This window comes from Camelus bactrianus, chromosome 5, assembly GCF_048773025.1.
Source record: "Camelus bactrianus isolate YW-2024 breed Bactrian camel chromosome 5, ASM4877302v1, whole genome shotgun sequence".
Taxonomy (NCBI): domain Eukaryota; kingdom Metazoa; phylum Chordata; class Mammalia; order Artiodactyla; family Camelidae; genus Camelus; species Camelus bactrianus.
In genome coordinates this window covers 50,150,374-50,176,905 of record NC_133543.1, presented here as the reverse complement: position 1 = coordinate 50,176,905, position 26,532 = coordinate 50,150,374, and the positions used below count along the sequence as shown (strand labels likewise).

Here is a 26,532-nt window from a genome sequence, read left to right as displayed (position 1 = left end):
GAGTGATATTCTTCCTTTGAAACTAAGATATTTTTCTTTCCCTAATTGTATATTATTCCCTCTCCCTTCATCCTTGAAATTAAAAAAAAAAAAAAACTATCATTAACCAATCAGTAAATAGAAAATACAAAGGAACAAGAATCACTCTTGAAATTAAACACACATCAGGACATGTCTAGGTGGATTTTTTTTTTTTTTTTTTTTTAACAAATTGAGCTAGTTTGGAGTTCTTCCTTGGTGTCAGGGCCAACATTTTAATCCTGAAAACCTATCAGGTAGGAATGATTAGTGTCCCCTTTTGATTGATGATAAACCCAAAGCTTAAAGCAGTTGAGTAATTTTCCCGAGCTAATCAGTTTTGAATCCATGTCTGCTGACTCAAGGGCCCACGTTCTTAGCCACCGAGGTTCCCTGCTCTCACGTTCTGCCCCTTTTCCTCCTGGCTAGTCTTCAGAAGTGTTGCCCTTCAGATCTTGCCTTCTGGCTTCTCCCTACGAAGTATTTCTCATCCATAAACTTCATCATGTAATCTCTTCCCTTCACATTCTGTCTTTCAAGTCACTGGTCCCTATTTTTCTAACCTCCCCTCTGCTCTCTACTGCTTTCAACATAGATTTTAATATACTGTTGCACTTTTAGTGTACTTGTGTGAGCGCGTGTGTTTGGCTTTTTTTTTCAAGGCCGATCATTTAAAATAATTCTATATTTGCACATATTTTCTCTTTCATCTGTTGAGTCACAGAGACACATAGGAAAACACAAAGTAAAAACACAAAGTAAATGCTTTCTAATTTTTCGTCTGGTTTTTCATGAAAGATTCTCTCCTCAGATCCATGGCACCTTGTCACTGCTCTTGAGTTCTGCATTCCACAGAAGAGAAGATAGCTCTACCCATACAAAGCGCTAGGAACTAACAGTTCCCTCACCTTTCCCGTAGAGAACGGTGGCATCTCCCGGGTGGATCTTGACTTGGAGGGACTATCCAGAGCTGATTCTGACCAACATGGCCCACACGAAGGAAGGACTGATTACTACTCCCCGCTCTTCTAATTCTGTAGAAAGCCATTTGTCTTTTCATACTAAAAGTTATTGGAAAAGTTTCCCTGGAATTTTCTTGAAATTTTAAGCAGAAGCATGAAAAATACAATCCACAGAGTGCATTACTCCCTGAAGCTTCCTGTTTATATCCCTTCTTGAAGCCTACTTCACATGCTACAGTGTCATGGGCCACCTGTCCCCTTTACCACTGCCTCACTGCAGAAAAGGGCATCTTTAAGAAAGTGGGGAAAGAGGCAGTGATGACATTCCTACAAACGGACGCACACGCGTGTGCGCGCTTTACCCTCTGTCTCGGGACGTACACCTTAGAGGTGCGGATCCAGGCAGGACAAAGGGCGTGGGTGGGAGCCTCTCTTTCACTGTCCTCCCGCCCCTCCTCTCTGTTGCACGGACCTGCTGTTCTGCCTCATAAGGTGCAGTATTCTCTGGTGACTGTTACTTTTACCACCTGACCTCGGCTGGGCTTTGTCTAGTAGAAATGCGTTTCAGAGTAAAACTGTTGATATTTATTTCTGATTTTCGGTGCTATGGCAACTTTGTAACTCACTGTAACCTTTCATTGCTATTATAATGGGCGAGATGAGAAGAGTGGATTGGTACGACTCCCATAACCCAGAAGTCAGCTCTGTGAAGACACCTTTGCTAGTAAATGCTTCCTGTTTTTGTCCTCAGTGGGAGTCGTCATCTCCATGTACCACTTTTCCATCCCTAGCTATGTGCTCTATTTTCTTGACTTCTTTTCCATTTCATTCTGAAGCCTACCTAGGCTATGTCCTTAGACAGCACCAAAGACTTTCTGTGTTCATGTGGCAACTCTGTTCTGTTATCTATTGCTTGTCACCTTTAATTGCCAGCCTTTGAAACTGGTGCTGGCTGCCTGTCTCCCATTCAGAACCCTGAGCACCTTGCATATATGTAGCCTCCTTTCATCCTAAAGGCTGCACACGAGGTTTTTTTCCAGGAGGCCCTGCTGTGCCCTTTTCTTCATCCTAACATGCTTTTCCTGACTGTAGGTTATACTCAGATGATTTATTGAGCCTCGTCTGTAACATGTCTTTGATTCCTGTATATTCACCAAGAACCCTGTCTGTCCCTAAATGAAAAGCACTTGGCAGGCAGTTAACCTTATCTTCCTCTGCCACAGTTCTATTACATGCCTGTGTCAATGAAACCAACTCCCAAACGGTCTGCTACTTTTACTGAAACCATCTATACATCACAATCTCTTAACAAGTCATAGAATCTGTGACTAAAAGGGGCTTTACAATTAATTTCGTTATACATAATGACAAGAGGATAACATGATATACAATTGAACAGTCATGACGTGAAATTATATATACAATATGGCTGTGTGTGTGTGAGACTGTGTGGTGAGTGTTTGTCCTAGAAAAGGTAGACATCACAGTGTTGACAGGCTTGTCTCTGGGAGGTAGGATTACTGTTGCTTTTAATCTTCTTTCTTACATTCGTCTACATTTTCTTTAATAAGCAATGCCATACTACAGGAAACACTGGAGAAACAAAAATTCCAAGGGGAAAATTTTTCATCCTAGAATTCTATACCAATGCAATTAATTACCTATAGCAGGCTAGAAGGCAGACATGTTAGATAGGAAACTACAAAAAAATTTATCTTCAATTCATCCTTTTAGGAAGCTTGGTGGAAATGATTTCTTACAAAACAAGGGAATAAGCTAATGTAGCAGAAGACACAGGATGTTGGAAACAAAAAACTCAAACCAAAAAATCTAAAGGAATTCCCAGAAAAAGCAGACATGCAAACAGTCATAGACAGAAATCACCTTAGAAAGGAAGCTGAAAGGGGAGCTTATTTTTGTTTTTGTTTTTGTTTACTTTGGGAGAAATAATTAAGAATAAATTAGCTCTGATATGTCCCTAGATGTCATTTTCAATGGATAGTGTTATTCACACATTCATTCACACAGAACTTATGTATTAAGCACTTATTGTGTCATTGTTATGCTACGTGCTACTCAGAAGAGTGAACCAAAAAATCATGTTTTTATGTAGCATAAGAAGCTAATGGCAAGGGGTAGAGGGATAAATTAGGAGTTAGGGATTTGCAGATACTAACCACTATATACAGAATAGATAAACAACAAGGTCCTACTGTATAGCACAGGGAACTGTATTCAATACCTTGTAATAGCCTGTAATGAAAAAGAATATGGAAAGGAATATATCTCTATAGATGTGTAACTGAGTCATTATGCTGTACTTCAGAAATTAACACAAAATTGTAAACCAACTACATGTCAATTAAAAAAAAGAAAACTTATGCCCACACAAAAACCTGTACACAGATGCTTATAGCATCTTTATTCATAATCCAAAACTTGGAAGCAACCAAGATGTCCTTCAGTAGGTGAATGGATAAATAAACTGTGGTACATTCAGACAAAGAAATATTATTCAGCACTAAATACAAATGAGCTATCAATCCATGAAAAGGCATGGAGGAACCTTGAACGCTTATTACTAAGTGAAAGAAACCAATCTGAAAAGGCTACATATTATATGACTCCAACTATAAGATATTTCGGAAAAGGCAGAACTACAGAGACATTAGAAAGATTAATGGTTGCCAGGGGTTGGAGGAAGAGAGGGATGAACAGGCAAAGCACAGAGGAATTTTAGTGCACTGAAACCACTCTGAATGGTATTATAATGATGGATGCATGTCATACCTTTGTCCCAATCCAATGAATGTACGTATAAACACCAAGAGTGAACCCTAAGGTAAACCATGGACTTTGGGGGATAATGATGTGTCAGTTGATAATGATATGTTCATTGATTGTAGCAAACGTACCACTCTGGTGCAACTAGTTGCTAGTGGGGGACGAGCAGGGGGTATATGGGAATTCTCTATACCTTCTGCTCAATTTTGCTGTTACCCTAAAACTGTTTAAAAAACTAAAGTCTATTAAAAATGCTAAAAAAAAAAAAAAGAAGATAATGGCTATTACCTTCTTTAATTTTCCCCACAGCCCTATTTTGTAAATGAAGTCTTTTCCCCAAGTAATAAATAAGGATGTCAAGTTCAGAGGGTTTGCATAACCCGCTCAGGGTTGCCAATTAACAAGTGCCAGGACTGGGATTCAAACGCGGACCTAAAGCTTGTATCATCTTGGCTGTGTTCAAAGCTTTTTCCTTCAGGGGAAAAAAAGGGTCTTTGCCAAGAAATCTGCTTTCTTAGAATTGTATACTTAGCAAAAAATGGTAAGGAATATAATTTGAAAACTCTCCTGGCTGGCCATTTTGCGGATGATGCGTCTGGATAAATCTGTACCTGATCGTCTGTGACAACACGCGCCTGTACAGATGGACGCCCAGCAGACAATACTGCAGCCCGCCGCCTGAGTTACTGCTGCACTTCCCAAAATGTCTGCTCAGCATAACTGCAAATTGAAAATAAACTTGTAAACCATTGTCAGTGATGTAGCCCAAAGACTTTATGTGCTGAAGTGTCTTTAAAGTTGTTTTTCATTATGGTCTGCCCTTTTTCAATGGGCAGAATTCATTTTCTCCTCTTTAAGTGTGCTCAGCGAGGGGAAAATGGATCTTGAAAGGAAGACGAAGGTCTGATTTCCTGGTGCTCTGTGCGAAATGCATCCCATTTTTCAAAGCTGGGATTATTCTCTCCTGCCTCTCCTTGCCCCACGTGACCTCACCCCACAAAACCCGTTCTCCAATAGTCTGTCACTCTCAGGCAAGCTGCTCCAAGGGACTTAAATTGCATCCAGCCCGGAGATATTCACTGGGTATGTATAGGTGTCCAGCTTCTCTGATGTTAGGCTTGATATAAGCCCTTATACCAACCTCAGGGCTGGTTAGCACAGTGCTTTCAGGGTTCAACTCTGCAAACCACAACTGCCTGGCTTCTAACCCCAGCTTCACTTCCACTGAGCTCCATGACCTTGGACAAGCTACATAGTTTCCCTGTGCCTTGACTTTCTGTAACATAGGAGTAACAACAGCTCCTTCTCTGTAGGATTCTAATGGGAACTAAGGGAGGAAACAGATGTAAAGCACCATAGGCAAAACGTGTGGGTGATTTGGGGTTTTACCAACTTTCTTTTCACCTGCCTTCTTACCTTCAAAATAATTTGCCCCAGTATTTCAAACAAACGAATCTCCATGTAATCGACCCTGGATTCGATAAGCAATCAGTTTTCAGTCCCAATCTCTTCTCCCTAATCAGACACTGTGTCCCCTTAGGAAATACAGTCAGCTCTGATGCCTCATTATCTGTAGGTTCCCTGTCTCTCCTGGCACAAAAACCTTAGACTCCAGACACTTGTCTCCTGCCAAAGAGTGAGCACTCTTCTCTTTCTACAGCTGCCCTTCCCCGGGCACCTCCCAATACCTGCTAACTTGGAAATCTGTGTCGAGGATTCTGGCAAGAATTTAATTGGTAACTTTCTCAAAGTTTTGTATTATTAAGAGGTTTGTAAAGGCAAAACCAGATTTCAAAAAGGAAAACACCTCCCCTCAATCCCAGAAAATGCAGCTGGCGCTCTATATTAGCTGTCTGGGCTATTGTAACTCCAACCTTGAACACAGAAGACAATTCACCGCACTTACCAAACCTCTTCCTCGAGCACACTGAGGGCAAGCCCGAGTTCCCTGCGGTTTGCTAATCAGGAATTAGGAGACAAGCCTGTCAAGCTGCTATAAACCTTCAAATAAAGCCAAACCAACAAACCCGTGGAGGAAAAGAAAGCCTACCTTTTCCATAAAGATGGGGGCTCCCACAGGATCTATCCTAGGTCCGTCTCTGTCTTCCTCCATTTCTCTTTCCTCTCCTCCTCTCTCCTCACTTTACACACGTCCATGGCTTAACAACCATCTCTAAATTGGTAGACATCTGGGACAAGGGTGGTCCCCACCCTCTCCTTCCTCTCCAAGGCGGGGGAATGCTCTTCAGACGCCCGGCTCCCTATCAAAAGTAGGCAGATTCCCTGCGTACTGAAGACCACTTAACGCGGTGCTCTTTCATTGGTTTCTTCCTTTCTCCTGACTTGACTCAGACAGACCGATTCTGCACCACTCACCGGCGGCGGCTCAGCGCCCCTGCTGTGTCTCCGCTTCGCGCAGCTGGCCGGTCGTCTGCTCCGGGGAGACCCGGCCGCCCCCTGCTGGCGCGGCTGACTTTCCCCGGACTTCCTTCCCGCTCTTCCCCGTGACTAGGGCGCAGGCCCACTTCGCCTGCGGCAGAGCTTCCGCCCGCACTCCCTTCCCCTCAGCTTCCCTCTCCGGTTCTCGGTTCTCGTTCTGCCGCGTGGCAGCTCAGCTCCACAGGCTGCTGTGGTTGGGGCCTGGCCGGGTTAAGCAACAGGACTTGGGACCGAGTGTCTCTCTCTCTCTCTCTTTTTTTTTTTAATGTATTTTTTACTGCTTTCTCTTTCTCTGTCCCTCTGGATCTGATGGATGTTTTCTAGTTGTATCTGGCATGAAGCAAGTTAAAAATTACTAGCTTTGAAAAATACAGTTCTGGCACACCTGTTGTTTTTACGTCCTAGCACCCAAACTCACTCTTCTCCTGGAAAAGGTTATCCTGTTTATCTGGGGGGAGTTACCCTCTTTCTCATCCTCAAGACACGTTCTTTTTGTGGAGCTCCGTCCCACAAAGCGTGAAGCTCAGACCTGGGCATCAGAGTATGGTGCCATCCTGGCCACAGTGCTCGTTTCAGGGGGCGAAAACCAATGAGACTTTTTCTGGGACTGTTAGAAAAATGCTCTTTTCCACTGGACCTGAGATGGGAAGATGGGATGTTGGAACTTCTGGCGACCATCTTCAATCACAAGGGGACAGCCTGACTGGGGATGGAGTCAGTACACGGGGGTATGTAAAGGTATGGATGGAAAGACACCAGGAGACTGAGGTACAGGACAAAGCATCCTTGTAGTCAGCCCCACCCTTAAACTTCACATTTACAACCCAATAAATCCTTTCTTCTTAAGCCAGTTTGGATGAGGTTATCTGTCACTTAAAATGGGAAGATGCCAACTAAAGAAGGGGGGTTCAATTCCAGGCTCTCCCATTCACCACAGTTTTCTTCATTCAGATTTGGGGCTCATGCCCCCTTAATCACAAAACGGTGCTGTGCTTCTTCAGCTGTGATCCCTTGTGCTTTGATCTTCCCCAGGATACTGTCAATGGGGCAGGGTTTGGGTGTTCCTGGGTTTCCTGGTGACAGTATCTTTTGGACACAACCAAAATTTCATCCCGATTTGATAATTCTTAGATTCATATTTTCCGACCAAAGTTTTAGTTCTTACATCAAGATCTATGATCCATTTTGAGTCAATTTTTGTGTGTGGTATGAGGTATCAGGGAGGTAAATCATTTTCACTGCATAAGAATATCCTACTGTTGCAGCTCGTTTGTTTAAGATGTTTCTTTCCCTGTTGAATTGTCTTGGCACCTTTGTTCATCAACGGACCAAAAACGCAAGGATTTATTTCTGAACCCTCAATTTCATTCCATTGATCTGTATTTCTATCCTTACCCAAGTACTTGATTTACTTTCTAGTAAGATCTTGATTTACTTTCTAGTAAGTTTTGGAATTGGATGATGTAAATCCTTCAGGTTTTTCCTTTTTTTTTCCCCCTTCAAAATTGTTTTGGCTATTCTGGGTTCTTTGTATTTCCATATAAATCCTAGGATCATGTTGTCCATTGGGAAAAACAAAAAAAAAAACCCAAAAAACCTCTACTGGGATTTTGAATATTGAATCTTCTAATCTGTGTACATGGACTGTCTCTCTTCTTTTTCAGATCTTCTTGATTTAAATTTATTTCTAAGCATTTTATTTCTTTTGCTGCTACTGTAAAGGAACTATTTTCTTACTTCCATTTTTTAATTGTTCCAACTTTATATCTTTTGAAGTCATTAAGAGGAGAAAAAATATTTATATAGACTTAGCAGTTTTCATTTCTTTCTGTAGAATCTCCCTAACATCTGGTGTCATTTCCTGTCCTCGAGAAGGGCTTCAGTATTCTTTAGTATTTCTGTACAGCTGGACTGCTAGCAAAGTATCTGTTTTTATTTATCTAGGCATGTTTTTATTTCATCTTTAGTTCTGAAGATAGGTCTGCTGGATATAGATATATTCATTTTTTTTAAAGAATTTTGAATGTGATTGAACTGCATTTTGGTCTCTACTGTTTCAGATGAGGGATCAGTCATTGAGAATACTATGTTCTAAGAACTCCCCATTGACGTCCTGCATCACCTCTGATCACACTATCAGACTGGACTGCAACTTCAGGCTAGTGGAGCAACTGACTTTGCTTAGCAGAGTTGCCGATTACCAACACTGCTACTTTCACCATAGCATAGTGGAACGTGGGTTTACTTCCTACTCCAAATCAAGTGAGCCCCCTCCAGTAACAAAGCTCTAGCCTCACCCTGGCAAAATTACCACACTGACTGAGCTGAGAGATAGAGAGGAGGGAATGGGAACCACCCCAAGAAAGCAAGCGGCAGATTCCCTCTGTTCTTACATATAGCTCCAGCAGCTTTTTCTGAATCAACATTCTTCAACTTGTTGTTTGCCTTTAGTCAATTTCCAGAGCCCTGAAATGCATGTTTATGAGCCTTTAACTGTGTTTTATAGTTGATTTTTGGGAAGAGGATTTGCCAACTTCTCCACTCTACCATAGGCACTGGTTGGGTGATTCAGACTGCTATAGTTCTATTCACTTATGAACATATTCATATCTTTAATTTTCTTTGGCCACTTTTAATCAATAGGAAATATCTGTTGGTCAAAATCACTCCTGTCATTTTTAAATGGTTTTACAATTTTAGTAACTCCCTGTAATCCACTCATCATAACACTCACCATACTAAATAGCAAATTGCCTATTTAATTATCCTTAACCCTCACTAAACTGTAAGCTCCATTATGGTAGAGACTGTCTCTTTTGTTCACCAGCTATATTTCTAGGACCTGGCACAGCCTGATATATTAAGAGGTGTTTAGGCTTATTTTTAAATATTTGCTAAGTAAACAAGTAAATTTCCCCTCCCCTGTTCCTCGTCTCATGTGCTGAGGTAATAGGAAGGAGCCTAGGAAGTGTAGAAGGCATTTTAACTAGAATTCAAGGGCTAAAGTAATTAGTCACTGGGGTTTTCTTTGTTTAGGAAAGCCCAGCGTTGCTCTCAAAATGAGTGATCATTTAGCTCATTAGAATCTCAGTTTGTGAACCCTAACTTGCTTTTGAAGCCCCTGAGCCTACAGTTCTAGTTTTAGGAAGGCTGTGTAATAGAATGGAAAACTTAGGACTGGGAGTTTTGATTCGCCCTTGTCAATACCTGACTGAATGTCATTCTGTCTGGGCCTCCATTTTCTCACTTAAAATGAGGAAGTTGGGCTGCATTTTATTGGTCTGCAAACATGGCCAAGCAGAAGAATCTGCCCTGAATGTCGTCCCATTGTGAGAATCCCCAGGGTTGAGATGGGATGACCTGTATTATGAAAAGCTCCAGGGGGAAGTCTTTTTGTAGTCAGCTAGTCTGGCAAATGGATGGCGTTTGAGAATCACTGGACCAGATGATCTCAAAGGCCCCTTTCAGCCCTGAACTTACTGTCCTCCCTTCCTCTCAACGAAAGTGAAACTCTCTTGGGGTTATGCACCCAGGGTCAACCCAAACCTCGGTGCAGGAGGGAAAGTCTTTGAAGATATAGTTTATTCAGGCCAAAGAAAAGACAGCTTCTGGCTTGTTTTTGTGAAGTCACACAAAATGTGGGTGTGTGTGAAACGGGAACTGGGGAAAGGAAACTTACACCTCTTTTGGCTGACTGACAATTGATACAGGAAGAGAACTGCTAATTATCTAATAAACGAGGCTGGCAGGATATTTTGATCACTTTACTCTTTCCTAACCTGCAAGTGAGCATTTGCTACTATCTTTCGTTTCCCAGTTTCTAGAAAAGCAGCCCTTCCCAGCATGAGCTTATTTCAAAATAAATTGAATAAGGCTTTGCATGCAAAGCGAGAGCGCTGGGTACTGTGAACAGGGGCTCTTCTCAACCAATTCCACAGTCTGTTTTCCTGGGAATAGAATGAGATAAACTCTAAGGGAAGTGTGGCAGAGGGTTGCCTAGAACAGGTAAATGTTCCTGCTCAAACACAAGCATCTGACTCCTTTTTGTCCATGAGAAACAAAGACCCACCTGGGTCCCAAAGAGGAAGGCTGAGATCAATGTGATGATGTGAAGAGGCTGGTGCTTTCTAAGCTGCTAGAAGAGTGCTTCCTCTAGATGCCAAAACCCAGTATTTGCTGCCTTAGACTTTCACTGGGCAAGACTAATGCATGGCAGGACGGCTGCTCCACTCCCAGAGCACCAGAGATGCGCTCTGATCTGCAAGAGAAGCACGGGCTGTGTTTCCCTGTTCATGGATCCTACTGAAGCTTGGTGCTTTTTCTGATAAGTAGCAATTCTATTCAGAAAGAAGAAAATAAGTAATTTTTTATACAACTTACTAATCCAGTGATTCTCAATCTTCTTGGAATGATGAGCTTACACTGTTTGATGGAAATGTCTGACAGTCGTAGATACTTTGATTAAATTCTAATGCTTCCCCAGCAGAAATAGAACATATCCACTAAAAATCATGTATGCAAAGAACAGAACAACACAAAATGTTTGTAACTTTAAGTAACAAAGATAAGGTTCAAGATAGCATGGAAAATATCACTTAGATGTAAAAATAGACACAGGAAAATTATTGGAAAGAAACATGTGGAATAATGATAATTGCATTAGAATGGTGTGATTAACACTGGATTTTTTTTCTTTTCCATACTTTTTGTAAGATGGCTTAAAAAAATTAAAATATCTACCATGGTTAATTAAGAATAAGTGCTATTGAATGAAGATCATCTAACAGTCTGAGCAGCCACCTCTACCTCCCTGTCTTCATCTCCCCAATTTTCAGTCAGAAGAATCAAAGAAGGGGCGAGTGTTCATGTATGGGAAGAAGAGTTAGGGATGTGCACTGATTGCTAGCTAGCCGTCACAAGCTTAGGAGATTTAGGGATGAGGGACCAATGAGCACACCTCGATTATTTTCTGAGTGTGAGAGCATCTGTGTTACAAAGGATATTGACAAGCTGTATTGACAAGGAGGAACTCTGACAGATGAATGCTGGCGATGTTGCTCCACCTGCTCCCTCATCTTGCACTTGAGTGGTCATCTGTACCTGTTCTGTCTGAATCTCAACATGGCTCTTCAGTCTAAACCAATCTCCACGGCCACTACCTTGAATATCCTGCTACCATTATCTATTCTGCTTTAAAACCTTTCAGTTACTCCCTGTATTGTACAGCAGCCACTTTCTAACACTATGGTTCAGCTCTACCTAGCGTTATAATTTTTGACATATAATAAATAACAATAAATATTTGCTGAATGAAAGAGCAATCCTTTACCAGTTAATATGTGAATGAATCAATGAACTGTCAACAATCATTTTCCAGAATAGTGGAAGAAAGACCCCTGAAAAAAAGCTGCTCCTCCACGAAAGCAATGAGAACACTGGAAAAAAAGTGTCGACTGTCAAAATAAGCTTTATCAGAGCTCTGTAAATTAACTAAAGGCTTGCAACAATCTGAGGAGCGTCCATTTAAGAAATATGACTGGATCGTCATAGGAACAGCAAGATTCGTGGGGGTTTAATTCGCCAGTCTTATCCACCTCTTCCTAGTTCTGCAGTGGTCTTGAAAACAACTATGGTAGCTGTGGAAACCAGCAGCCTAGAAGCCCTCAGAGGAGGCATGATGGGTTTGGAACTCCCCAAACACCCCATAACCAGCAAACTGTCACTATCTGTCCTGCCTGGCAACTTGCTGATAGGCTCCCTTGTCAGGGATTGCCTTTACCAAGACTTATACAGATCTCATTCTGTGAAAACAGCCCTATCCGCAGAGTGTTTGTCGAACGCTATCAGTGGCAACTGTTGAACATCACAGCTGCCTGAGGCAGTGTTACCAGGAGGACTAATAAGAGGCTGTCCAAATTCTTCAAAGAAAACCTGGAGAAGGAGATGTCCATAGGACGCTTTGAAAAGTACTTCTGGCACATTTGTGGGAGTCAGAAAGGCCACACACAGGTACCAGGCTATGGACATGCCCAGGAAAGACCTGAGAAGGCCTGGTGATCATAACTCTGGCTAACTTAGAAGCTCTGTGCAAGCAGAAAGTGAAGGTCAAGGCAGTGTTGTAAACAGCTTGCCAGAGCATTGAAAGCACGGCCAGTCATGCACATACACAGCCCCTTTGCAAAGGCTGGAAAACAATGGTTCAAGACATTTAAGGAAATCTGTCCAGTCACCAGTCGGCCACTAACCTTACTGATTAGACATCTCAGTGGCCAATACAACAAAGAATATATAGACTTTACAAAGTTACTCAAGGAAAATCACTAAACAAAGTAGTTAATAACCACCACAACTAACAGCAATAACAACAAACCCCGAGGAGAGGGGAGAAATCTAATTTCCAGAATTGGCACATTGTATTATTTAAAATGTCCAGTTTTCAACAAACTATTATAAGACATACAAAGAAACAGGAAAGTATTACCCATTTAGAGGAACGCAAGTCAATAGAAACTGTCCCCAAGGAAGCCCAGATGACAAAGACCAGCAGAAGACTTTACATCAGCTATTATAAACATGTTCAAAAAATGAAAGAAAACTATGTCTGAAGAAAAGGAAAATATGAGAACAATGCTTTCACAAATAAAGAATATCAATAGAGAGTTAAATGGTAATAAAAGAGCCAAACAGAAATTATTTTCAAGTACATATGAAACATTTTCCAGGACAGACTACACATGGCTATAAATCAACAAATCACAACAGATTTAAAATAAATGAAATCGTTCAAGACATGTTTGCCAACCACGATGAAACTCTGAAATCAACAACAGAAAGATACTGGAAAATCTTCATATAACCGAAAATTAAATCATACATTTCTAAATAACACACGAGTCAAAAAATCACAAGGGATATTAGAAAATATTTTGAACTGAATGAAAACAAAACCAAAACATATCAAGATTTATGGGATGCAGCTAATGCAGTGACTTAGGGAAAATATATAACCCAAAGAAGCCTATATTAGAAAAGAAAGAAGTTTACATAAAAAAATCTAACCTTCACCAAAAGAAACTTTAAAAAAAAAAAAAAAGGCAAAATGAAGCAAACAAACATACAAAAAATTAAACCAAAATAATCAGAAGGATTGGAAATAATGCAGACCAGGGTGGAAATCAGTAAAGTAGGAAAACAAAAGCAATAGGAAAACATAAATAAACCCCAAACTTGGTTCTTTGTAAAAATCAACAAAATTGATAAACCTTTACCTAGATTGACCAAAAAAAAGAAAAAAAGGGGAGAGGACCCAAATTACCAAAATCAAGAATAAAAGAAGGAACATCACTACCAAAACTACAGACATTTAAAAGGATTATAGGAAAGATTTTGAAAATTTTATGCCAAAATGGTCTATCCACACAATGGAATATGTATTCAACCACAAAAGAATAAAGTGCTACACGCAATGAAAAGCAACCCCGTGCGACAACGGGGATGGACCTTGAAAACAGGCTGAGTGGAAGAAGCCATTCCCCAAAGACCACGTATTTCATGACTGCCTTTATCGTGATTATAGAGCCCAGAGGGGTGAGAGATGATGCAGAGGGAGAGAAGAAAAGGATCTGGCTCCCAAAAGGTACACTCTGCTAGGCTCCCAAAAGGCTAGGGACAGTTCATTCTGCAGCCGTGGAAAACCTTCCACTGGGAGGAAGTACTATGGTCAGACCTCTAAGTGTTAGAAGGATTACACATGATAGGAGGGATTGATGGGAAAAAGAGAAGACTAAGGAAAAGAAAGATAGCCATTTTCTAACAGCGCGAGGAAGTCCAGTGATCTGTCTAGAAAGGGAAAGATGACTTTAGGAACAAGTGAGCTCCTGTATCTGGAGTTAAGTAAATCAAAGGTGGGCGGGCATTCACATGGACATTGAAATTTGTTGGATTAGGGCATGAAAGTTTCTTCTAACAACTTCAGATTTTATGGTTTATGGATGGAATAGTTAAAAGGGAAAGTAGAATAAAGAAAATTAACTTTATTTTGAGACCTGTTTGAACTTTGGAATTTCCCTTGAAAAAGCAAAATTTTGTTGATTTATTTAAACTGCTTACTGAGCACCTTCTTTGTCTGACTGTGTTTGGTGATAGACATGCAGCGTGGGCAAGGCAAACATAGTCTCTGCTTTCATGAAGACTGTGGTCCAGGGAGGTGGGGGGTATGGATAGACCAGAAGTAAACAGATGCTCAAATAGATGGACAGTTATAAATGTTGATGCATTTGATAAAAGAATACAATGATACCGTGCAAGTGAGTGACAGATGAAAGAGCCCAGGATGTCTCTCTGAGGAGCGATACCCACACCAAGAGCTTCTGAAGTCTGGGGCAGGGGAAGTGGGTTGGGGGGAAGATAGTGAGAGACAAGGCTCAGAGCAGGGCAGAGCGGAGGTCCTGAGGAAGGAAAGGGCTGGGAATGTTCATAGAAATGAAAGAAGTTTGGTGTGACTGAAAATGGAGGAGGATGTGGGTATGAGATGAAGACCATGATGTAGGCAGAGACCTTGTCATGCAAAACCTTGCAGCCATAATAAGGATTTTATACAAGGTACATTGAAAAACCAATGAAGTGTTTTAAGTAGAGGAACAATATGGTCTAATTTTTGTTTTAAAAAAGCCTCCCTGGCTGCTGTGTGGATAAAGCACTGGAAAAGGGAGAGTGGGATTAGAGAGGTGAGCAAGCAAGCTACTAGCATGGTCAAAATCTATTGTAGTGACAAAATTAAAGGACCTGGTGGTGGATTCAAGCTATGGAGAAGCAGATGTTGAGGGTGGTCCCCAGATTTCTAACGTAAGCAGCTGGGGCTAGAGGGCACAATTACTAAGATGGGAAGATTGGAAACAGAGCATACTTTGGGAGAAGATAATGCCTGCCAAGTCCAAAGCTGTTCGTCATTGTTTTGATCCCTTCTAAAGGAGCTCAGCAGCTCTTTGCACATGAAGGGCAATGGTCCAGGAACTTTTCCTTACACCAGTGGATTGATGCTAGGAGGTGTTTGTGACTTCAGTATTATATTGGGTGAATCTCACATTTAGGGAGATTAAATGGCATCAGCAGGTACACTTGTGAAGGCTTTGTATTTTGAGACAGTCCACAAGTCTCATAATATATGACGGCCCACACCTGCGGGCTTTCTTTGGCTCGTGGAAAGACAATCAAGAACATCAATGAGCAACATCTGACTTGAGTCTTGAAGTTTGGGTGAAATAGAGGTGTGGGCTGGGGAGATCATCCCAACCATGGAGTAGCTATCTCGCTGTGGGGGAGAGACTTTAAACAAGTCTTATTGACTATTTATGTGTAGTCTGATAAAGCTAAGTGAGACGTGCCTCAGCCCTGGGGGGACAACTGCCAAATAGTCTGGAGATTTCAAACCCTGTCCACCATGTCCAGTTGCACATGCGTAGCTGTGAGTACAGACTGGGCAAAGCTGCTGACTCAGGACAGGGGGCTGGGACAGGTCTGCTTGCCCAAAGCTTTTCAGCAAATTTTACTGCCCACTGTGCAATCTGCTTTTAAGTTCACAGGAGTAGGTTTTAATTTTAAATTATTAAACCTATTTAGAGTTCTGTATCATCTTCCATTTGTTTGAAGAAACTGAAGTATCAGCGCATAATGTAAATTAAGCCTACTGGTTCTTGTTTGGGGCTGGGGCTCAAAGACAATTCATATCACAATGAGAATGGATTTAGTATTTGAGAGGCGCAAACACATAGGACCACACATGGATTACTGTGTTTCTTTTCTGGTTAGCAGACATGAATCTAACCCCTATTCTAATCCGCTAAGTTTATTCATGGAAGTGTAAAAATACTAATTCTATACACCAAGCTATAAACAATTCGGACTTAGTGAAAATGGAATTACAAGTCCTTTTAGAGTGAAGGATCTCCTACTGAGGCAGGGATTCTAGGAAGCACATTCTGATTTTGAAAAATAAAGAAGCTTGAGCTTTGGAAGGCATGTCAACAATCCACTCCTAAAATGTGTAACACTTGGTGCTAACATTACATCTGGTTCCCAGTCAGCCTTCAAGGGCTATATATTGAGTGAATGGTTGAATCAATGCATATGCCTCCATGAACTTCCATCAACATTCTGCCATCTCCCCAAGGGCAATAAAGCAAAATGACAGCTTTCTCAACTAAAATTGGTTTTATAGTTTATCAGAAATGCAATGTGAATCTCTTTACTTTGATTTTAAAGCTAGGTTGCTCGAGGTTGTACCTGCCTTCTAATGCAGAGAGAAAACTATCCAACCATCTCTTTCTCCACTTAAAATGGTAGGAAGTTCACTTTTTAAATTCAGGTCCATGAAAATCCATGCAGGTCTAATCTCTGGGATCCAGTCCATAGCACTCACAAAATTTACCGCAAAAGAATGTAGCACTTCTGGTACGGGCATCAGAACCAACTGAGAATAATTACAAAGTAAATAAGCAAGCAAAAAATCAAGCTGATACACAAGAGAATGTGAATTAACAAACAAATTACCTTAGAAAAAAGCACGATTGACAACTGCCTCTGGGGAGCCTCTCTGTTCCCTTCCTGTTTCTTCTCTAGCTGGAAGAGAATTTGACGGACAATGGATGAAATCTGTGACACGTAGATACCTTTCACGGTAGCAAAAGTAAAGAGGCATTGATTAACCTCAAATGAAAACAGGTGTGGCTCTTACCTCATTTTCTGTCTCACTTGAATCACTGCTTTCTGTTCTCGGACCTCCCTTTCTTCCTGCTCTTTGCCCTGGTCTCCTCTTACAGTTCTCATTGTTTCTTCTCCTTTGTTACTTTAGAGTCATTTTCGCCTCCTTTTGTTTGACTTGGAAATAAAAAAGCATATGCAAAGCTTTTGCAAAGTGTTCTTTGTGTTCTTGTTGAAAAACATTTATTTGTGGCTGCATCTGACCTAGGTTACTTCCAGATTCAAAGTAGAGGCACCGCCCTCCCTCTGAGGAGCCTGTAGCCAACCCAGCGCATGGCAGTTATAAGGACTCCTGAAGGAGCGTTCCTGCCCAAAAAATCTGGTTCTGTTTTTTTGCCATTTAATACTAAGTAATTCTGATGGATGCTTTGAACCTATTTCTTTGACTCTTGCCTAGATTCTGAGGCCATTTTCCCAGCTATCTGCATACTCTTTGGGCTGAGTACCTGGACTCTGAATTGCTTTTTTTCATGCTGACTTTCCAGGCTTGTTTATTACTTTAAGCACTGACTGCCCATTTGGTCTTGGATATAATGTTACTTCTAACCTTTAAAACCAGGGTTTCCCCCTATTTTGTTTCCAAAATTACAAATGGAATGGAGAATAGTATGATATAATGGAAAAAAAGCATTTGGACTCCAGTCAAAAGAACTAGGGTTTGAATACTCTTTCTGGTTATCAATTTTTTGATCCTGGAAAAGGCACTTACTTTGACCCCTGGATTCCTCAATTCCAAAGTGGTACCAATAATAAATACTGGGTTCTTTATCTAGGAGGGACCACCTTGTTTCTGATTTCATGCCAAAAAAAGCTTCTTTTTTCCCCACCCTAATTGTTGTTCCTCAAGAGGTCAGACTGCTAATCTGAATGGTCACATTCTGAGACGATGATTAGGCCACACTTACACTAAGGGCGTTCATGAACAAGCTGCATCAGCATCACCTGAAAGCTTGTAAGAAAATCAGAACCTTAGATCATACCCCAAACTCTCAATCTGCATTTTAACAAGAGTCCCAGGTAATTACCAGGCACGTTCCGGCCTGAGCAGCTTTGCTGGGGAGGGTCCACGGCCTTCACGCCAGCCTTCCTGCTCCGCTCCCACAGCCAGGCTGCCTGAGCTTGGACGGCCTCTCGGACCGAAGGGCATATTGTTACCAATGGCATGCGTAGCAAGTTAACGCAGATATTTCTGTCCATAAAGTGTGAAGAGAAGCTTGTGGTTGTGAAGTTATCTTTTCCTAAAGGAAATGTGAACTAACTTATGTTGAAAACCAATAGGAAGGAAGCCTGGGCAGGTACGGAAGTGGAGCTCGTCTGAGTGCGGTTTGAGACAAATCAAATCCCCGAGTGCGGAGAGGGCTTGCCTTTTTAACGAGCTCGCCAGTGATGGATGCCTCTCCAGGGAATCCCTGGCTTCCAAGAGGGGAAAGAGTATAATTGAACTTACAGATCGTTCTTTCTACCCCACAGAAATGTGTGTGTGAGCTCGGAAAGATGGAGGCTCTCTGAAGGTTCCTAGTGAGGTGGGCTGGATCAGAGTGGGATTATAGAATGTGACTTGTCTTCTGATTAATATTCATTAGATTTGGATATTCTTGAATCAATGGTGGCTTATTTAAAAATGTTTGCATCTTTTACCTGTGCTTTCATGTTGCTTAATTATTAAATTTTTTTTTCTGTCTTTTTCTCTTCTCTTCCTTTTCAGGTTTTTCCTTTTCTTTATACTAAGTTGTCATAATGTGTTATCCAAAGAGCCCTATTTTTAACATTAAACATTGTATGTGACGGCTACCTGAATAAAATGCAAACCTCATGTAAAACAGAAGTTTGGGAAGAGATCAGTGATTGCTGGAGGGCGGAGAAGGGGACTGATTACAAAGGTGCATGAGGGAATTTGGGAGGGGAGATTCTAGAATTGTTCTCTATCTTGACAATGGAGGTGGTTCCCCGGATGTATGTATTTGTCAAAACTCACAGACCTCTACACTTTAAAAGGGTGAATTTAAAGCATGTAAATCGTAACTTATTAAAAAAGGAGGGAGTTCCACTCTGGAAAACAAATTTAAAAATTAAAATAATGACACTGAGTTCCATAGGATGGGTGTGGGTGTATATGTCCTTACTCTGTAAAAGGCAGCTTGCTGTACTGGTTAAGAACATGACTTTCAGAGCCAGGGGACCTGAATTCACCCTGTAAATGAAAAAAAAAATTCTCTGCTGCCTCAGTTTCCTAATCTGTCAACTGAGGTAGAGCAGCATCTCCCCCATAAGGGCTATTGTTTGGGTTAAACAACAACAAAGACAACGGTAAAACAGAGGGGCGGACACTGAAAATTTAAGGCACTGAAATGGGAGAAGGTCTCCCATGTTTTCTTTTTCCTCACCTCATGCTAGATGATGTCATCCTTGTCTCTGCTGAGAGACAGTCTTCATCACAAAGCCGCCACACGTAAGTGTGCCCAGCCTGCCGTTTCAAGCAGCCACTGCTGAGTAAACGTTCTGGAATAAACCTCAGAGAGAGAATAAATCACCTCTCATGCCACGCTCCCTCCAGGTGAGGACTGAGGTCATTGCAAAAGGCATAACAAATAGTCGACATAATGTCCCAGACTAATAGATTCTATAAGGAAAACTAAATGGAAAATGTTTCTTGAGCGCTGGGCACCTCTGATGAAGAGACAGTGGGGCCAGGGTTATTATAGATGTAGCTGAATCAATAACACTTTTTCTTTCATTTCTCTCTCATCTCACGAAAATGCCTATTTTAACCAGCAAAGAGGTAAGGAGATATTATCAAGGGCAATTTTTCATGCTCACATGGGTTATATTCTGGGACACTTCGCTTTTTTAAACAGCCCCATTTCTGGGTTTTATCCCCCCTCTCAGAAATGTATTCAATTCTCTTCCAGCAGCATGAATTCATCTGGAAAGCTATGACAATCAATTAAGTAAATGAGAAAATAGAATGCTTGTAATTATGATAATCAAGCTATATGAAACCCACCCTCTTAGGTCCGGTACCCACACATCTTTAAGCAATATATTAATTAAGCTTTGGGTAATTGTTACAATTAAAATCAAGCTTTTACAATTTTAAAAAATCACTCTGAACGAGAAAAGGGAAATATTTTTAAAATATATGCAGCTGTTGGTTTTTAATGCAATTCATGATCAGGACTCCATTGTCACTTCCCTGGCTGCACAGAGACCATTCCAGTATGCTTTACTGATGTGACTGCTCATTTACAACTGGAGGAATTCGTATGCAGCACCCTTATCAGATGTTTTCTTGTTTCTCTAAGTCAGAGGTCAGCAAACTTTTCCTGTAAAGGACCAGTTAATAAATATTTTAAGGTTTGCAGGCCAAGAGGCAAAGTTTGAAGATAGAGAAAAGTACTTATATAACAAGAAACAAACTTTGGCAGTTCCTGTATTGATAGGATTAAAACATAATAAAATAATAATTGAGACAATTTTTTTTTTTTGCGATACATACCTACTAATGAGAAAAGCAGAGTCCTTCCTGTTGGGGTAACATTTTGCTTCACTGGAGTTCAATGTGTCTCCCATCCTCGAGTCACTGCAAATGTTCATCACCAATCCATTCTCAGCTTGTGGGCGGCAGGCTCGATGCGGTTCGCACGCAGAGTGCAGTTTGCCAGCTCCTGCTCTTCATCAGTGTTCGCAGCCTTAGGGTGCATCAGAATCATCTAAAGAGCTTGTTAAATACACTGCCGAGCCACACCCCCAAGTTTCTGGTGGGGCCCAAGAATTTGCATTTCTAACCAATTCTCACCTGACACCGATGCTCCTGGTCTGAGGCCATACTTTTAGAACACCGTGCTTGACACTGGTCCTTTTAAAAAGTCACACTGAATACAGATCTACATATTTCATTTGCTCGCATTTCAGCTTACCCGATAGACTTCACCTTTTTGAGCGCCAAGGCACAGGGCAGAAAATCCCAAGTTAGATTTCTGTTAAACAGTGAAGACGTATTTAGCTAGATCAGGAACTTTTGTCTCTGAAACAGCTATTAGTCTCTAGCTTGCAAGGTCAGGCATCAGCGTCTACAGGTGAAGAACGCCTGAACAGCACTTTCCTGGTTCCCCATCAAATTTTTAAAAGAGCATGCAATATTCCAAAGGCTCTCTGTGGCTGAAACATAAGAATGACAGCTTTGCTTTAGATGTGACATGTCCTAATGCATCAAGCACATTATCAGTATAACGCTCTCTGGATTGGAATTTGTTGGCATGTTCCACCTATAGAATTGGTCACAGACTTCCGTAAGGTCGCCAAGGGGCAAGGGAAATAATAATTTCATAACTCTTGGAGTAGCCCATGGTTCACTAGACCAAGTTATCTCTGAGTTGACTGTTAAGTTGCCCTGGGCTCTTGTGGACAAGCTCCAAATGATTTGAACTGTCACCTGTACTGAGGTTGTAGGGAAGGTTAAAATACGACAGGACATCGGCTCATTTCAGTGATCAACTCTCACCAAAGACACTTTCAGAAAAGAAGCAAAGTGGAAAATATGTTCTCCTTCTGTTTATTTGTCCCAAAGGTTTAAAAAAATCAGCTTTATGGAACCATAGTCTTCCTCATGACAGATGGGCTTATACATTAGCATCGTGCTTCCAATCAACAGTTTACATTTCACGAGGAAGGTGAAGAAACTGAAAGTAGAGACATTTTCTGCATCTATTTGTCATTTTTCAGCTTTATAACATTGATACAAAAAATAGTATTCTGATTAGCAGCTGGATTGGCAACCCACGTAACCCTAAGGAGTCCTACAAACCTGAAGAGTGCACTTTTACAGACAATTACGTTTGGTGAAAGAGTATGTACAATTCTGACAAATAAATACATAAATACAATCATTCATATATAATGATATACCTAAATGTCAATTATCATCCACAAGCGTTTCTAGTAAATTACTTCTTTCATTCACAAGTACTTTGTTGCTTATAAAAAACTGTCTTCACCTTTACAGAAGAAATGACATAATCAATTCCCCCACTAAACCCACTTATTAGGAAAGATAGAAAATGAATCCCAGATGCTTTATGTAAATATTCCATTGTCTTTTGATAGAAGAGATTTGATTGAAAAAACTCCTTCCTTAGCTTCTCTGTAAAGAGTTTCTTCTCCCCACATCATATCATGCAAAGGGGTTTTGTTCTTCTGAATTTATTCCAAATTGAAAATGATCTTCACTTTTTGATTCTGGTTATTTAAAAATACAATAATATATATTGAAACCTGCATTTGCTCCAATATCAGAAGACACAAAGCCACACAAACTAGCCACCAAAGATCAAAAGTTTTTTTTCCAAAAATAAAATTTTAAATGGAAATTTAAGAGTAGAGACATGAGTTATTAATACTTTTTGTTATCCAATGCAAAATGAAGAAAAAACAGGTGGGGGGACAGTCAGAAGGTTTTTGTAGACACTGTCTGAATGACTTCTGGTACAATGCTGTGTGAAACACCATTTTATGTCAAAGAAATTGATCATAAATTAAAAAATAGCTTCACAAAGAATTGAAACCATCATTTGGCCAGTGTCATAAAACTAACAACAGTAGAAAATTAGAGCTTTTTCCTGATTACTTGACTTAACCATTTCTGGAACATTCCAAAAACAAAGGGTAAACATGCTTTAGGCTATTGAAACACAGGACAAATGGCTTTGTCTCACCAAGCTCCATGCAGAAGAAAAATGTCCATAGCAAGCAGATTCTAGCTATACGTACAGCTGAGGAGAAAAAAAAGTGCCTTTAAAATATATACACATGGTCTTCAATGAATATTTACATGTTCATCACGCGGGTACTACTTAGCATAAAAAAGTTAGGAAACAGTCCTTTAAGACATGATTTTCTGATTTTTGCTCCTTTTAAAGATTAGGGCTCTATTCATAATGTACTCACACACACACATAAAATAATTCACAGATGTACACATACAATGCTAATAATGTGCAATTCCTCGACACTGAAGGTGCCTTGACTGAGCATAAGGTAAATGCAAGATGTTGGTATGAGACTGAGGCTTGATTCAACTACACGCTTGACGGGCGAACCAAGTTCAAAGTCATGAGACTTTCCCAGTGATTGGGACTCACAGCAGTTGAGGGTTGGGGGTTGGAGGGTGGCTCGCCTTGTGCGGATCCTTCTCTCCCCGGGCTACCTAATGCTGTTTTCTAATCAAACCCAGCAGTCCTGCTGACTTGAGATGAAGATGAGTTAAGGGACAGGAAGGCCTGTCTCCTATTGGGTTCTCTTGGGCTGGAGAGAAGACATCCAGTGTTTTCAAGAAATAAACCATGACTTCCATTTGTACATTTGGTCTGCATGTTTGCTATCAACTGCTAGGGGAGCTTGCAAAAGTCAGGTTAAAAAAAAGAGTATGCTTTTTCAGTTGTGGAGTTTTCTTTGAATGAAAAGAAACAGAAGTTTTATAATGAATAGTAGAAATGTGTGGTGTAGGGCTTAGCCAAGTGTCTAGTCTTCTGCTAGAGGCAGACTAGTTCTACCAGTCCTCAAAGCTCTTACTGAGAATTCAGATCAAATGTTTCCTGAGATCTAAGTTGATGTGATACATTTTGCAAAGCATGTGCTTCAGTGACTGCAATGGACCCCCAGCCAGAGGCTCCTCCCCAAAGAAAGGCAGCTGCTTTCCCTTTCAGCACCCTGGGATAGCAAGGCAATGCACTGAAGTAATAACTGACTCGTTGAAACCAGAAGAAATGACAGAGAAATTGAAGCCTACCCAAATACCCAGCATACTCAAGGAAAAGTCAAAATCTTAGAAGAATCAGGTGCACTAATAATTCATATCTGATCTTTATTTTGGCCGATTTTACATTAAGATGGTGTTACTACTCCTAGTGGCCATCACTGTGATTATGCGATTATTTTAGCATTTAGCATAATGCAGGATACGTTGCATTACGTAGCACCTTTGAAACTAAGGATCTCAAAATACTTAGCAAATGCGATTTGCTCTCACAGCACCTGTGAGGTAGGTGTTTTTCCCAACCTTTTTATAAGTGAGCAGAGTGAAGCACAGCCAGGTGAGGATGCCTGCTCACGTGACCCATGGGATGGCATCAAGAATGTGAACCCAAACTTATCCATCCTTCCTTTCCGTAAACCTCAATCACAGAGCTTCCAGAACACCCCCGAACAGCATCACTGTTAGAGATACTTGGCTGTTTTGGATGTTGGAGAGATTATATCTATCAACAAGTAGGGCTAAATCCTTCAATAACATTGCTACCCATTAAAATATTTTCTCACGTGCTTTGCAAATGTACAGAAGGTGCACCTTACGCCAGTGCTGAGTTTGTGTTAATTATAATGCATGTATAAATTTGTATTTTCTCCATGGTATTTATTGTTCTTTTGGCCTCCTATCAACTTACTTCTACACATGTGCCTGCTTGAGCCAGAAACTTTCCAATGTGTTTAGCAACATGGTATGGAGGGAAAGCAGGTGAGATTACGTTTGGCAGTCTCCTTGGAGGCACCGGGTTATGTTTGTTCTGAAAGAGCCAAAAAAAAAAAAAATCTCCTGTTTATTTTGTTAAGTAGCATTTTATATACATTCCACCCGCTGACTAGGTTTAATTCTTGGATGAGCAAGCAGAGTTGTCTTCCGAACATAGAGAAGATTTGATTCTCAAGTTTAAATTCCCATTTATTTAACTGCAGCCTTCCTGCCAGCACTAAGTTCATTTCTTGATGGAACTACAAATACTGTATACATTCCATGGTAATACAGGTAAAAATTCAATGAAACAGCACACACAATATTAATAATCACATCCAGTGTGTCTCCCTGACTGTGCATTATGTCTGAATTATTTTTTAAAAAGTGTTATTTACTTATTTATTTCCTTTTGCAGAGATGATATGAAGACATTACCGTGAGTGCCAGTTTCCCAGAACCAGATTTTTGATCTCAGATGTACAGTATGTAAATTGTAGTGGTTGTTAGGAAGTTGCTTTTTGAGATAAATGCAATACCTTAGGACCTGAGAATGAAATCTGGCCCTTTTAACTCATGTATTATTTCTCTGACCAGAGCTTAACATTTGTAGATTGGTAATCCAAGAAAGGAACTAGCAGTGGGAAGAAAAGCACTTTTTACAAAACCCCTTCACCAGTTCACTTCCCCTGGTGACACCTGTAAAACACCTACACCCTAGGCCTCATTTCTTAAAAAAGAAAAGAAATGTATTTACACCAGTAAAAATCCTAACATCTGAGATGTTTCTTGCTTGACATGTCATTCCAGATTCTGTGCATTTCTTCTGGTGAGATCTGATGCACGGTGATAACTCGGCGGTACCTACACAAACTGTAGGCCATTTTCCAGTGATTGAAGCCACTGTTCTGGAAAGGATGTATGCCCAGCTTGCGAAGACACAGTCCCACGTATACATCTTCTAGGTGGAGCAGCCTTGTGTGGAGTGAGGTCTTGTAAATGAGCTCAGCCACATCAGCTGAGAAGATATAGCCGGTCCCCGAGCAGAACGGTGGGTAGTTACTGTCCGGGTACAAATCCCTGGGCATATACCACTTACTGCGGACGTCCCGGATTGGCCCTCCGTTGATGACGTAGCCAGTAAAATACCTCCGTCTTGGTTTGGTGGAGGGTTTTAGCAGTTTATAAATCAGGTTGTCCATGTTTACAAAAATGTCACTGTCTGTTTTCATGACATACTTGGCTTTTGAACAAAAAGTGGCCACCCATCTCATCCCCATTAATGTTTTGAGGGTAAGGTTATGGTAGGAATCAATGAAGTCCTCCACGATGATGTCGTGAAAGATCTGGCTCTCTTGTTCCACCATCTGATTGAGAACAGGGTCAGCATTCTTGCCCAGGAGGAAGAGCGTGGCTATCTTGATCCCTTTAAAGTTGTTCTCATCCCCCCACGTCTCTCGGATCGCTTGGCGGGCATCAAATTCTTTATGGGTGGTGCTGATGAGGATAACAAGGAAAGGAATGCTTTTCTCACATTTGTTGGGCTCGTTTATAAGAAATTCAAAAGAATGTGGGTTTATAGGTCGAGTTCTTATGTTGCCAAAGGTGAAGTTTTTCCTGGCCACGGTCAGATGGCTGAACGGCTTGGAGCCAGTGTAGGAAGAAGTAGGGCGAGTTACACTCAAGTACCAGAGAGCACTAGCCCAGCACACAACTGTCAAAACATACAAACAGGAGACCTTGGAAGCCATTGTCTTGAGAGCACGTCTATTCCCAATATTGAAGAATATGCCTTCTTGGCATTAGTTTCTTTTCATTTTGCAAAGGCAGCATATTACTAGTAAAGCTTAAAGTTTGATGGAGAAGTGTGAGGGTGGGACTGTCCATGGGGCTCAGTAGCCGTCTGGCATCTCTGCATTGACTCTACTTTCTCCCAAACCTGATGGAAGTTCCCGTGCCTCATAAATCTTCCACTTAACTCTGCAAAATCAATAAAGTACAGTTGTCGTTCAGATTTAGTCACTTTGCATCCTCAAATAAACACAAGGGTCAGAGAAATTACCCAAG

At 41.0% G+C, this 26,532-nt stretch overlaps 1 protein-coding gene and 1 long non-coding RNA gene across 7 annotated transcripts in view; both read right to left on the bottom strand.

The window, feature by feature from the left end:
- The window catches only part of LOC123613204 (uncharacterized), a 76,251-nt gene extending 58,188 nt beyond the window's left edge, over positions 1-18,063 (bottom strand). Inside the window, exons 1-3 of one of the 2 annotated variants that reach the window (XR_012507015.1) lie at positions 16,936-18,063; positions 16,752-16,820; positions 4,376-4,484 (exon numbers count right to left, since the gene is read on the bottom strand). This is a non-coding gene — a long non-coding RNA (uncharacterized LOC123613204). Of the gene's footprint in view, positions 1-4,375; positions 4,485-5,814; positions 8,078-16,751; positions 16,821-16,935 lie in introns of those variants that run through there. The other variant, XR_012507016.1, reaches the window with a different exon arrangement.
- A 3,434-nt stretch (positions 18,064-21,497) lies between these two features.
- The window catches only part of B3GALT1 (beta-1,3-galactosyltransferase 1), a 490,600-nt gene continuing 485,565 nt past the window's right edge, over positions 21,498-26,532 (bottom strand). For 3 of the 5 annotated variants that reach the window (XM_074363835.1, XM_010971412.3, XM_074363836.1), the window contains one exon: positions 21,498-26,445. In XM_074363835.1, the coding sequence (XP_074219936.1) occupies positions 25,236-26,216 (981 nt within the window). In that variant the 5' untranslated portion in view covers positions 26,217-26,445 and the 3' untranslated portion in view covers positions 21,498-25,235. The remainder of the gene's footprint in view (positions 26,446-26,532) is intronic. The other 2 variants (XR_012507014.1, XM_074363837.1) reach the window with 2 other exon arrangements.